We start from the raw sequence: 14394 nt of genomic DNA, 5'->3' as shown, positions 1-14394 counted from the left end.
CGTGACACTTGAGGTTTCTCTTCAGTTGAAGGAGATTTAACAATTTCAGCCATCTAAAGTGTTTTAATGACTGGCAGAACAGATGTATTGTATTGTGTTTTGTGCAGCATATTTTTGCTCTTATTTTAACTGAAATAATATTAAAAGTTATAAGTTTTCCTTTTTCGGCAGGGGTGAACTATACTTTGCAACATCTAAGATATATAAATATATCAATGTAGAGTCATTATCTAAAATATTAGCAGAAACCAGTAATACTGATCCAGGTCTTTTAATGCCATTATGCAAGTGTCAGCATCCAACATATGTGCACAAAAGATATGATACAGTAAAGGGGACTGAAGGGCACTGGAGGGGGAGGTGCAGAATATGCCAAATACATTAAATAAACCTTTGGTTATTTAGAATTTTAATATGGTTAAGTAATGGACTGACTGGTTTCTCCATACTCTGTTTTTATTTTCCCTGACTTATTGAATTTGATAATGCATTACAGCAGATAACAAATATTTATGATTGTGGTATCACAATAATTAATTCACTATTGCAAATTTATAATCTAGTATATTCCTAAAAGTTTGGGGAGATATTAAGACTCAAGCATTTCAGTATTTTTACAAATTGAGTGTGTGCCCAGTTTGCAGTTTTGAAGTTGGATCTCAATAATTGTTGGTTGATTTATGCATCTTGATATTCAATATCACAGTTAAAATATCTGAAGTAAAGATATTAAGTGTTTCTCATCATTGATCTTAGTAACTACAGTGAATTTTTAAAGGCTAATTGAATGATTCCAAGAATAGTAATAAAACTAACAGAATGCTAGCTCTTGAACAAAATGAGTAATGACACATAGGCCCCAAAGCTATGTTTTATGTTGGTTATTAAGTTTTAAAAATAGTACTAAATTCTATTTAAGCTGAAAACAAAGACACAAAAGCTGAGTTTATTTATGTTTCTTTCTAAGGTTTGAGAATATGATCAGAAAATCTCAGTGTAGTATTGCAGAATTCAAAGTCGTGTGATGAAAATGTAATTAAAGCACATTGCTAGCATATTAATGCCCTTATTAAGAATTTTGTAATTACCATTACTATTACAGTTAGCAATTAAATATATAGGATACTGAGAAAAGATAGTTGTATCCTCTTTTAACATATTTTAAAGTTGTTCTGTGGAGTACTGAATCTACAAATAGACTGATTCTTCTTTAGGTGCAGTTATAAAGGTTCTTGTGTTTTAGAAACTTCACTCTTGGAACTTCTTCGTTTTTTATGCAAAATTTCAGAGTTAACATACTTTATTATATTTAATGGTGGAAAAATTGATTTGGAAATACTTTTTTTTTCCCCACTTTGCAGTACGAATTAGTGGGTTGATACCTTCATCATGGACATTTTCCTACTCACACATAAAACTGAACTGCCGTAACACTCCAACCCCTATAAAAATGGGAGCACTGATGGTTTTGTAATCTCTCCATGCATACAGCTGCCTTGAGCCAAACAATGGGAATGGAACAGCAGACTGTGGAGTCTCAGCATCTGTCTTTATCTTTCTTTTCAGTGAGATGCTCCCAGCAATACTCCTTCTGCTGGCCACTCCCGCCCAAGCATTAACAACATTGTTGGCAGGCTTAATTCAACTCCCATGTGCTCTTGCATTTCCAATACATTTAATTACACAATAACATACCATTTGTAACAAGATCTCTGCTCTGTTTAATGACAAACAGGACAGTGCACATCTAATGGCTATTAAATGCTCCTTTTTATTTAATTATAGATGTCATGTTCCTCTGTTCAACTTTCAGCAGATCCTCCAAATCTTTCACATTATATGAAGTTATTGCTTTTCTCATGGGCTGTCTTTTGAAGATTAAAGCATATTATTGAGTGTGCAACTAGCTGATATTTTTTTCTCCAGCATATTATTCAAACCTGAAAGCAATATTGTGTCCATTATGAAGAATGGAACTGCAACATATTAGGGGAAAAAAAAGCCACTCCAGAAACACTTGAAAGTCAATTTGCATGCCACACTTTGAGAACATGAACTTTTATTTTAAGTTGCCATTCATACAGTACTTGCTATATTCAAAATTTAATCCACCTGCATCTGGAGCATTTTTAAGTGTTCAACTCCTTTGAAAATTGGTCTTAGATTAATAAGGAGTTGAGAGAACAATCACATAGTGTGTAACTTACAGACTTTGGAATACACATTGAAGCAAGGAGAATTAACGGTATTAATGGTGATATTGAAGAAATGTATAGAAGACTCAAATTAGAGTTAGTGACAGGTAAATGGCAATAGAAAATTAGTAGAAAAGCAAGGAAAAGAGCATGCATTTTCATTTTCAGAGTGTTTTAAGTGAGGCTTTATTATATCAACCGAGATAAGAGTTTAATATTAGAACTACTAAGAAATATCAAAGGTGCCCTGTCTCAGAGTGGACACTCATCTCCCTGCATTCACTAAAGAGAGAACTAGGAAAATTGTACCCCAGTGAGAGGATTGTAGTATTGCAAGTCTGAATTGTAGTATTTCTTTCACCTACAGGAATAACCTGCACAAAAAATCACATCATAAAAATAGATATAATAATTATTATAGAAATAGAGTAAATGTTGCTATTATTATAATAAACATAAAGATAACCATAGTTTTTGAGTTCGAAGTTATGTCAATCTTAAAATGCTTTTTGACATGTACATCAAATTGGCTTAAAGCTGCAAATTTACATCATTACTTAATTAAATTATGTCAGTGGTTTATTTATTTCAAGTGTAAAGGGGAATCAATAAATTTTTTCAAATAAGGTGGTAACAGCTTTTTTCTGATGGATGTACTGTAGACAGAGTTACTGGTGTCATTTGAGCCCATGCATAATTATTAAAACACTGAATATGTCACTTTATGCATCTTTGATATATTATACTGTATATACAATATAGTAATATAGTATATTACTGCTGTATGGTCATACTGGGCTATCATCTTACTCCCAAATCAAAGAGCACTTTAGTTTCTTACTTGTTTAGATGATGGTCAGCAATGGAAATTGATGACAGAAGTGTGTGAAATATCTTCTATCTTAGTTGGTCTTGCTGGATGCTTTCCAGATATCCTAAGGAATAAAAAGGTTTGCAGAAAGCAGCACACTAGTGTGATATGTTTACAGAAACATAGCGTGGAGAGATCATTCAGAAGGAGTGAGAAGGCATGAAAATTCTAGTTTTGCGCAGCATTAAAGGACCCTCTATCAGAATGACCAGATTCTATTTTTTGGCTTTATTTAACAGAAAATTTAAAATTTGCTACAAGTTATCAAGTATTGAAGTCATGGAGAACAATGAATGTGAGGAGAAATAAAATTTGGATTAATAACCATATTACTTCTCTTATATTACTCCAGTAGCAAAATGCATAAATATTTATTTTGTGAATAAACAAATGGATTAATACTTTAGCATTTATCAATTGGTTGTGTCCCTAAGAATAGACTCAGGAGTTCCCTTTCTTTCCTCACTTATTGTGACACTTTTCCCTCTCATCTCCTTTATCTCTTCTCGTTGTGGCTGGCTTATGCAGGAGAGCAACCTTCGTGAGCAATAGGAACAAATAATGATCTTCATATTGGCTTACATATCTTGTTTTCTTTGCTCAGCACTAAAACAGGATGAACAGAGTTTTGAGATCAAGTGAAGGAATTTGTTTTCAATTTTTTGCATGATTTATTACCATGCTTCATCTACACAAGAGAAACTTCCTAGAATTTTCAGTAACTCTACAAAAAAATCTTAAAATATATTCAATGATTCATCACATATTTACCATCTTAATTAGACTGTTACTCTGAAGGCAAAAGTAATTGTCATGGCAGAAGACATCATAACCTGGTTATATCACAACCTGACCAAATTCAAGCAGCACACAGTGAACTTAATTTCTGATTCTTCAATCAACCTGAGACTTATACAATACTCATTTAAAGGACCATAATCAGTGAATGTAGTGTCATCACAGTGTCATCACAGTGTCATCAGTGAATGTAGTTGAATTTTGTGTGAGCATGTAGAGCCCTTGTGTTTCTCCTTTTGCCAAGATACCCATTGCCACTCACCACTCACATTTGTTAGTCAATGTTGTGTTTTCCTATGGGCTCAAGGAGTCCTCAAACATTTGCTCTTCTTAAAAAAGTCTGGTGTTTCCTCTTGTTCTACAAGTAGTGACTGTGTATAACATTTTTTAGGGTTTTTGATCCTTAATGAAGTGGCTTTCATTAGACATGAGACCTTACTCAGCAGGAGTTTTGGGTTTTAGTTCTGGTCACTGAAAGAAATGGGCCAGTAGAAACAGCTACTCCTTCCTGCATGAGAAATACTAGACTATTCTGTGGGCAGGCCCTACATTCGTACATAATTTTTCAGTGTCCATCATGCTGGCTTCAGGCATGTTACTGCTGCTGCAACTTGATACTATTACACAACATCAGGGAATGACATCAGGAGCTTCAGAAGGTAATGACAGATTACTCAGAAAAGTCCCTGGTCCAGTATTACCAACCCACAAACAATACTAAGATTGGGTACTAACCTAGCACTGCATGGAATTTAAACCACTGTGGACTACCACACCATCTTACTGGATTCCTGTGTTGTGCAGAACTAGTACTTTTCTCAATCATCTTGCACCTTCTAGGTAAGCTCATCTTTTGCAGAAATCCAGTTTCCACTTCAGAGAACATCAACAACAGACTCTGCAAGTTTCTTTGAATTTTTTCTTCCAGTGTTTCTTGTCAAACCATTTCCAAACATTTCAATATACACATTTTATTTTACACTGAGCATGAATCTAATCCTCCATTAGCCTCCAGCAACTGGGTTTTTTTATGTCTTCTTTATACTGAAGAGGTATTTAGAGTTTTTTTCTCTACAATCAAATCACCATTCCATTAATTTTTGAAAAAATTCCACTAGGGGCCTTCAGCTCCCATGCAAAGAATTTTCTGAAGTCTTCAAGTAATTTTGTCATGTTGATGTGTATTCCTAAAAATTTCTACTGCTATTGTTTACAGGCTGCATGGAGCTTCCAGACTCTGACTTTACTATGTTAAATGCAATGAAGTTTATATTTCCAAAATAATATTCCAAATGTTTTGAAAAGTAATGCTTCATTTCAGTTGGATATCTTTGTAGCAGGGATTTTCCCTGAACTTGGTGCATTTTTTATAAATACTATTTTTTCTGCAAATTATTCAATTTTAAAAATATAATACTTCAGAGAATTCCAAAATTTTTTTATGTGAAGGATCAAGGCAAATTTATTAGACAGCTATACTGTGAAATCTGGGCAGGGTGATTTTACATTCTTACCTGGCCTCTAGAAGATCTGCGCAGCATGCAGCTGGAATACACAGCGATTTGTGCAGCAGTTTCTGCTTCTTTACAATCCTCTTGGTGCCTTCTTGAGCTCCTATGCACTTTTTCTGGGATTTGGGCATTTTTGGGAAGCCTCTGAGGGCACTGAGGATGCCTGTTGTTTCCAGGTGAGGCTAAGTAAGTGTGGTTCTGCAGCTTCTGTCAAGCTCTCTCAGCTGTTCTGGGTACCAGAGCCACATCAGGGAGGTCAGCCCCCTCTGGCCTGTGCTAGGATGAGGACTTTGTAGGAGCAGCTTGTGCAGCCATGGCAGAGGCAGCCAGGAGATGCAGCAGGGGGCTCAGCAGTTCGTGCAGGAGGGCACAGAGAGGCCAGCAAGCCTTCTCTGTCCAGCATGCACGTACTGAGGGATGGTGGTCACAAGGGACAGGACCCAAGCGCTACTGAAGGAGCTGTGGCAGCTGTTTGCTGCCAGGGTTTCGTACCCAGATGGAGGACACAGCTGTCTAAGTCCATAGGGCCTCACACATCACAATCCTCTCTTGGTTATTTTGAATGGTCATGGTGCCTGGGAGAGGCTCCTGAAGACTAGAAAAGAGAAAATATCACTTCAGTCTTCACAAAGGAAGGTGCAAGGAACTAAAGACCAATAGGCTTCAATCCCTGGCAATGTGAAAGTGGAAATCTTCCTGAAAACGATTTCCAAACACATGGAGGACAAGAAGGTGATTGGGATAGTCTGCATGGATTTATGAAAGAAAAATTTTGCTTGAGCAAATACATTGCTTTCTACTATGATGTGACTAGCTAAGTGGAGGAGAGGTGACCAGTGGATGCCAACCTCAGCTTTAGCAAATCCTTTGGCATTATCTCCCATTATCTTTGTAGACAAGCTGACAAAGTACAGGTTAGATGGGTGGATGGTGAGGTGGATTCAAAATCATCTGAAAAATAAGGCCCAGAAATTTTTCATTAGGGGCATAATGACCACTTGGAGACAAGTCATTAGTGGTGGACCCCACTATAGGGGCTGCTGCTAGAGCCAGTGTCCTCATTAACAGCTTGGACAATGGGGCAGAATGTAGCAGAAAACTGGGGCAGAAGAAATTACATGAAGTTCAACAAGAGCAAATGCAAAATTCAGCATCTCGGGAGGAATAACTCCAGATATGAACATACACTTGAAACAAAATGTCTGGAAAAAGGCTTTGTGTAGAAGAACTGCTTGGATAGTAAGCAGACCATGAGCCAGCAGCACATCCTTGTGGCATAAAACAGGCCAACAATGTCCCAGCCTGCATTTGAAAGAACACTGCCAGCAGGTCAAGGAAGATATCCTTCCCCTTTGCTCAGCTCTGGTGAGACCACCTCAAGGAAGAAACAGACTTCCTCAGGGGAGTCAATGTGCAACTGGAAAAACTTCCATGGAAAGAGAGACTCAGAGGTGGGACTCTTCAGCCAGTGGGAATCTAATCAGTGTGTAAATATCTGATGTGAGGGAATAAAGAAGAGGGAGACACATTGTCCTCAGTAACAGCTGGTGACAGGACAAGAGGCGAGGGGTAAGAAATTTTTTAGAAAAGAAAAAATACCAAAACCCAGAAAATTCTATCTCAACACAAGAAAGCACTTTCTTATTGTGAAGTTCATCAAATACTGGTGCAGGCTGCCCAGAGTGGTTGTGGAGTCTCCATCTATGGAGATATTCAAAAGCTGAGTAGACACTGTCCTGGACTAAGTGAGATCACTTAGTATAATCCCTGCTTGAGGACATAAAATCACATACTAAGTGATCTCAAGACTTTCCTCCAACCCAGATAATTCAGTGGTTTTTATGTGACTTGCTCTATCTTATTCTCATCATAGCTACCAAAAAATTCATTTTTATGGATTAATACAAATTTTTAAAAATCTTTTATATGTATTTAAACAGATTATTTCTCCATCATGGTGGTTTCCCTGGTTCCAGTGGTGAATTGGGTTCAAGCATTTAAAATCTTTCTGCCACAGAAAATCACAGCCATATCCTTGACTCTATATTCCTGGGGATGTTGCAGGTGTCCTGAAGTAAATATTTTTGAAAGCACTTCCTTATTTCCAATAGTTGTGTTTATAATACCAAATACTTCACTTAAGAGGAAGTTATTTTAGCATTATCTTAATAATAAATTAAATACCTCATAAAACTAAGAATCTGTTGTAATATATAGTACTTCAACATTGATTTCACTAAAGTTACATGCTTGGAGGGACTCTGTGGAATTGCAATATTTTCCTTATGTTAATAATCAGCTTACTCTCTGAGATTACAAGTTTTTCTACTCAAGCATGAACATAGTTTGACAGAGTGGAAAATCTTCACAAATAAATGGATGGAGAGCTGTTAGATTTTCTTAACATAATTATTTAGAGTGGCATCAAAATTAATTTAAATTCAGATTGCATTTATCTGATTTATAGAACTTAAATATCTCTTTGACATAATTTCTTTTCTAGTTCAGTGAGTAAATGTTGTACTTAACCAATTATAAAGCAAACCTTACAGAACAATGATAATGTCTGCATTGCAGGTCAGCCTCCTGGCACAATAAAAAACATTTTCTTCATAGCTAAAGCTCTGGAGTTTTGGAATCTCTTTTAATCTTCTCAGTCCTTGACTTTGATGTAAGTTGTTTTTAAACAGGCAAGGGCCCAATCTGATTTCATCTTTAAGTTAGAGTTCTGTATGTTCCTTCACTCTGACATTTAACAGTCCAAAAATGCTTAGTGTAAAACAGTTTTTCTCACAGAATGTCTCTACATTGAAGTACATATCCAGGAAATTAGGATACAGCTTAAAAATATTTATTTTTCCCACTTTGGCATTTAAAAATGGAATGAAACAGTTGTAATTTAGAATGCTGAAAATAGATTTGTCAGTTAGAAAAATTCTTTTTTTTTTCCCCTTGTCAATTTCCACTGTAGAAATTAAAACCTAACGTTTAATGGATTGGCAGAAATAGTATAACTTTTAAGAGGGTCTTTTAGAATTTCAGACTCTCTTCCAAATACTTTATTGTTAATATTTCTTTTAATGTCCTTTAGGCAAAGGTATAAAAATATGAGAGAATAAGAAATTATATCTAATAATAATAATAATTAAGGTATAAACTAAATATAGTTGAAAACTATTTCTTTGAGTGGTTTTGACATAAAATTGAACTTTATGGATACACTTGAAAAATTGTGATGGATTTTGTCTAGCGATTTATTGGCAAAAGAGGTCATGGCATTTGACTTCTTGGCATTGCTATGCCTGTTTAGGAACTTATTTTTGTTTGTTAAACTCATTTCTGTTTTATGTAGCCTGTCTAGGCGTTCTCTGTAACCATTTTATTAATGTCACAACAAAGAAACCAGAGATTTTGTAAATCATTCCTGAAATTATTTTGGAAACCCAAAATTGAGTGCAGGAAGGTCTCTGCATGAGGAACTCCCTACTGAACTTTTCTCCCAAAGCAGGGGATTAGGCTGTGTGTGCTCTGTTCTTCTGTGAGCCTTGTTTCTGTGAAAGGTTTTAGTGGGGTATGATGAGCAGACTTGCACTTGATTTCTGCAAACGTTTTAATTTTAATTTCTTGCCTTCTGGCCTTATTTCCTGTGATTTTTGTTCAGGTTTAACATCTAATACAGAGGTTAATTTATAATATACTGGTTACCATAATATGTCCTCAAGGCCAAAGTTAATAGGATTGAAGAAGGGATTGTACATTCAAATCCTAAGACTGTATTACTGAAGTTAACAAGGTTTCATTGTGTGCAACATAGATTTTCTATTTAGGGGAGAGGCTATCCCAACTCTTGCTGTAATCTGAGATAGTGTAGGCACTGGAACTGGCACTTGGCTGCTTGGTAGCAACTTTGGATATCTGGAGGAAGGGTTTTTTAACTGGCCAGAGCTGAATTCCTGTGGCTGTGTTTAGGTACTCAGGGTGCTGACAGGCATCTGTGGGTCAGGCACCATGAGACAGGGGTCTTTAAGTCCCCACTCACCTCCTGTTTTGGTTATATCTGTGCCTTTTTAAGTGCGGTTTTGAAGATTAACCAAGAGAATCATAGTGTAGCTTGGCAAAAAAATCACATAAACCTCATTAATTTTGCATAACAACTACGGTAGTTAAGACTTTAAAGCCAAGATTTCTACTTTCCCTATAACTATTTCTTGTTTTGAAATGTGATGATGTGTTTCAAGAACCACTAATTAGCACTTTCCCTTGAAAATTCACATGGGTTTATTCTAAGAACTTTTACCTTCATACTAAAGTGTAGAGTCTTTAAATTATTTAACTCCATAAATCATGTCAGTGTTCCTACATAACCACTTGATTTTATCCTTAAATAATCTACAGTTTATTTTTAAACACTAGGATTAGAGATCTTACTCCTCTACAGTTAGAGAGACGTGAATAGATGGATATGGCATGATACAGAAGGGGGTTGCAATCAGATTTTGAATTCTTGCACTGCGTGCTGGACCTGCAGCAGTGCCCAGGGGCAGCAGTCAGAACCAGAGCACAAATCCTATGGGAGGATGGCCAGAGCCTCTCTTCTGAAGAGCTTTCCATCTCATGTCAGGCCAAGCTCATCAAGGCATCTCAATTCACAGAAGGGGGTGAAGGAAGAGGGGAATAAAGAATGCAGCTGACCACATACTTCAGCTAGGCTCTCAGCTGGGTTTCCTGAAGCATATAATCTCTCATTTACTTTATTTTTAGTATTTTATCTTTTTTTTGCCCCTAACTAAGCAGTTGTTATTTGAATGATTTGTCATTTGAACGATCTAGCTGAAGTCTGTCCTTTGGGAAGGAGGAAAGTAGCCTGCTGTACAAATTAGTTGGGGGCAGGAGTCAAGGAAACAGCATACAATGGCAGTAACATTTAGAAAACTTCTTATCACATTGATTGGTAGCAAAAATATATGCAGCACAAAGGAAATAAGCAGCAACTGTTTTGGTCTTCTTCAGGTATTCTAAGTAGCATTAGACAACTTGTTGACACCATGTATCATTTTTAGGTGAATGTAGGTGGTATTGCATTTTTTATTTAGTTAAATGAACAATATGATGCCTAGGACATTTATTTATATTTTGATTGGTTTTATAACCTCAATATTTGCTCAGTGATTTAAGCTAAATGAAGGTAAGAGGCCTCCTGTGTGGGCTGTCAGCTCTTTCCACAGCAGAGTGGCAGTAAATACAGCTCTCATGGGGCTACCAAGATCCACAGCTGAGCAGAAGATGGGAACTGGAGCTCTCTGCTAAATCCCCTCTATAAACCAGAGAGGGCACTGAGATGTTTTTCACTTGTTTCTTGCCAGAAGGATGACTCAAAATCAAAATGTAAATATTTAGTCATGGTCTGGCTCATGGTCTGCCCAAGGCAGCATCAAAATGGGCTTGTCAAAAACATTATTCTAATTGTTTTAATTACCCTAAACAAAAACGTAAACCAATTTTTTCTACTTACATTCTTACTTTAATATATTTTTTTTTTCCTCTGCTGATGCTGAGAAGTCATAGAGAAGCAGGAGTGCTGACAAGCAGGTGGAGTTTTGGGTATTCCTAACATTGAAGTCTCTGTATCTGAAAGGCATTGCTGAAAGGTAGTGGCATTTCATACATTTCTGTATTAAATTTAAAATACCAGACAGGTTACAAAGGTGCTTGGAGGCAAAAAAAGGACTTTTATTACTCTATAAAAAGCTTATGCCTCATACTGATCTGTGTGGTTTTACATGCAACGTTGCATAATGGCTAATAATATAATGATAGGATAAAAAGTGGGGCAAATGTTTCCTCTGTGTTTCACTGGGTATGTGTTCTAGTAATTAATAAATGATGGTGAAAAATAACTACCCCCAGTTTTTGGATTTTTTTATAAACTGGGTTTTTTTCAGAAAGTTCATCAAGTTTTGTCTTTGTTATGTCGTAAATCACATTTTAGTTCATCTTGTAAACAGAGATAAAATTGCCTTCCCAACATATTCCATGTTTTCCTGTGTAATTAACACCTCGTTCACAGTTGTGTCTGCCAGTCAAAGCCCTGTCTTCTTCATCCTGACACTTCCTTGATACTTTGTTTAGACTGCTGTGACTTTAAGTGTCATCCTCAGGATACTTTAGATAAGTTCAAACAGGAAAAGGAAGGTGCTTCAAGAAGTCAACACTGTAGATCATTATAACTCGGAGGGACTATTTTAAAAGTATGGAGTAATTTATCTTTGTTTATTACATTATTACCTCTCAGTCTGTTTTTCCTACTTTCTAAGGGAAGTAAGTTTACTTTTTTTTCTTTCTTTTTTTTTTTTTTTTTTTTTTTAAGTCAGGATATATCAGTTTCCACCTGTATTTCCGGAGCAGAGGTCAGTCCAAAACTATAGATGTAGCTGTGTGCAGCCCCCTCTGCTCGTGCCTGTGTGCCCTGGTGCTGTGCCCTGGCAGGCCAGGCAAGCCCCTCCATTGCTCAGTGAACAGCAGCATCATCAGCATCATCGAGCTAACCAAAGTCAAAACCTGCTCCACCTTAGCCCAGCTGAGCTGCCAGCCCTAGCTGGTCCTGGGGCTGCAGGGACAGTGTCACCAGCACAGCAGAGGAGGTGCTGGAGGTGGGCAGTAAGGGCCAGTGGAGCCCTGAGCCCAGTCTAGGCACCTAGTTCTGTATTTTGGTTCTAAAAATTTACCCTTAGCTGCCCCAGTTACAGCCCTGCATGTGCAAGTACTGGTGGGATTAAACAGCTCAGCACATAACATATGTCTCAGCTAGTTAAGACCCAGGAATTTGGCACTCCAAATATGCTGAGGTGGTTTTGTTTCACACTGAGTGGCTGAGGACATTCATAAAACCGTGGTGGTAGTGTACATGTTGTGTGGCACAGCCCAATGGCTGAAACACATCCACACAATCTTTGTTCTGTTTCTTCTTCAGCTTGAAGGCCTTGAGATACCCACCACTCTCAGGAGAGTCCCTGGCTTCTGGGCAAGAGGTTGCCCTGGAGAGCTGCAGGGTGTGAGGGATTTTCCAGCCTTACTGACATCCCCACAGCATAGATCAAGATTAATGAAACGCACAGCATGAGAGTGCTTTCCTACAGATCAGGGCTCTCACCTGGAAATAGCAAAACTGGGTTTCTTTCTGTTCCTGAGAATAATTCTGCAGTCTATGTGACACTGTTATTTAAGAAACTACAGAAGCAGGCTTAGAAGTAAAGAGCATAGTTTACAGAAATATCCCTATGTGTTAATTGTGAACCGTCAGCCAGAATTTTATTTTTTTCACTTTTTAAGCCAAGTTTTCACCAGGACACCTCCCTAATGCTTAACATTAATTTACATTTGCCATATGCAAGGGAAAAGTTTACTCTTAATGGATACAACACTTTTTTTCTTTGCCATTTGCACCTAGATATTAGTTGTTCTCAGCTGTTGTTACTAAAAAATGTGCATCAGATTTCAGCTTGGCAATAAAGATGTTAATTCTTGTAAATTACTTCCATTTTTATGTTGATCTTTCCATTAAAAAAACATATGTGGAAACAGTTGTTCAAGCAAACTCTGTACTAAAAAATTGTAATAGTTACATATGCATGTGTTTTTTAGAAACTGAGTACAAAGTCTCCCTTAAGTAGACTTTTATGGACTTTAAGTTTTAATGCAAATGATTTTGCATGTGCATTATATATACACAGATGGTAGTAATTGCACAAAGAAGGTGAGCTGTTTTTGCAAATAAATCTCTGGCTTTTGTGCTCATTATCACAGAGAAGAAGGTATGTGTGTTTGTTAGTTGGGTTATATTGCACAGATCTACTGGCTGTGCTGCAGCACAGTTTTACATCCCAAGCTCCGGTGTGTTCATACAAATGTAATTTCTTTACATCTCATCAAGGTTATTTGTTAATAGCCCTATGTGCAGTCATATTTGAGACAAATCTTTAAAATGTGACATTGTTACCAGGATGGAGATGCAAATATAGTTTGTTATAACTATTAAAAGCAATCCTGGAACTACTCATATTCGATAGTATTGCTGTGACTGATACAGAGAATTCATTTTGCATGGATTTTTTCTTTCCTAATACATAAGACAACAAATCTTTTCTTAAAATTCTTATTCCCAATCCCTAACCACAGCATTTATAAATGTCTGTAGTAATTTTTTTTGTTTCCAGGGGAGACGAGGCAAACCAGGCCTTCCAGGAAAACCGGGGCCACCAGGACCTCCAGTAAGTAACTAATGAGGGGAATGGGAGATTTTCATTCTGTCCTTGGACTTCATTAGCTCTTTTATAGCAGGTTACTGGATCATAATTATAGTTTAAAACAATTGACCTGTATGTACTCTGCTGTATCAAACACCTACTGCTGGTAAACCTTTGTTCCAACATAAATAAAAGGACTGGGTCCACAAGTAGGAGGGACTACAGGAGGGAAAGAACAAGGTGGAAACCTCAGCAGAGGAAGCAGAAATTGGCATTTCAAAGGAAGACTGGCCATGCATGCTAGCTGTGAATACTGTGCTTTCATTCCCTTTGCAAAATGCATGATGCTCTGTAGAAGAAGGGATAATTTCTGTCTCAGAGGGGTAATTTGAAAGATGAAGGACTGTGTGAAGCATGTGCCAACTGTCTGAATGATGGGGAGGATTATACCCAGCACTGGAATGAGCACTCAGCTGTAGTTCAAATGAGTTGACTGAAGAATTAAAAAGATTAAGAAATACATGACTTTATGAAAGGATTTGTAATATGAAGAACTAAAGGGTTTAGCTCAGATCTAAGAGGTTTGGGATTTTCTTTTTCTTCTCTATTTTTTTTAAGATAAAGGATTTAAAATTCAAGTCAGGCCTGAATGTATATTAGTCTTCAATGAAAGTAGCCCTCTTTTTTGTTAGAGGAAGACTTGGTCATATTTATAAAATTCTCTGTACATTGTATTGTAAGAATGCTATCATGCACAAAGGCAAAACATCTGTTTG

At 36.9% G+C, this 14394-nt stretch overlaps 1 protein-coding gene across 12 annotated transcripts in view; it reads left to right on the top strand.

Annotated features, from left to right (window-relative positions):
- COL19A1 (collagen type XIX alpha 1 chain) overlaps positions 1-14394 on the top strand; it is a 186152-nt gene that overhangs the window by 106485 nt on the left and 65273 nt on the right. For all 12 annotated transcript variants that reach the window (XM_039727212.1, XM_039727197.1, XM_039727222.1 and 9 more), the window contains one exon: positions 13589-13642. In XM_039727212.1, coding sequence (XP_039583146.1) covers positions 13589-13642 — 54 coding nt within the window. The remainder of the gene's footprint in view (positions 1-13588; positions 13643-14394) is intronic.

Source organism: Passer montanus, unplaced genomic scaffold (genome assembly GCF_014805655.1).
Source record: "Passer montanus isolate IOZ18808 unplaced genomic scaffold, ASM1480565v1 scaffold11, whole genome shotgun sequence".
Classification (NCBI taxonomy): domain Eukaryota; kingdom Metazoa; phylum Chordata; class Aves; order Passeriformes; family Passeridae; genus Passer; species Passer montanus.
Note: the sequence above shows the minus strand (reverse complement) of the source record. Positions and strands in the feature narration are given on the sequence as shown.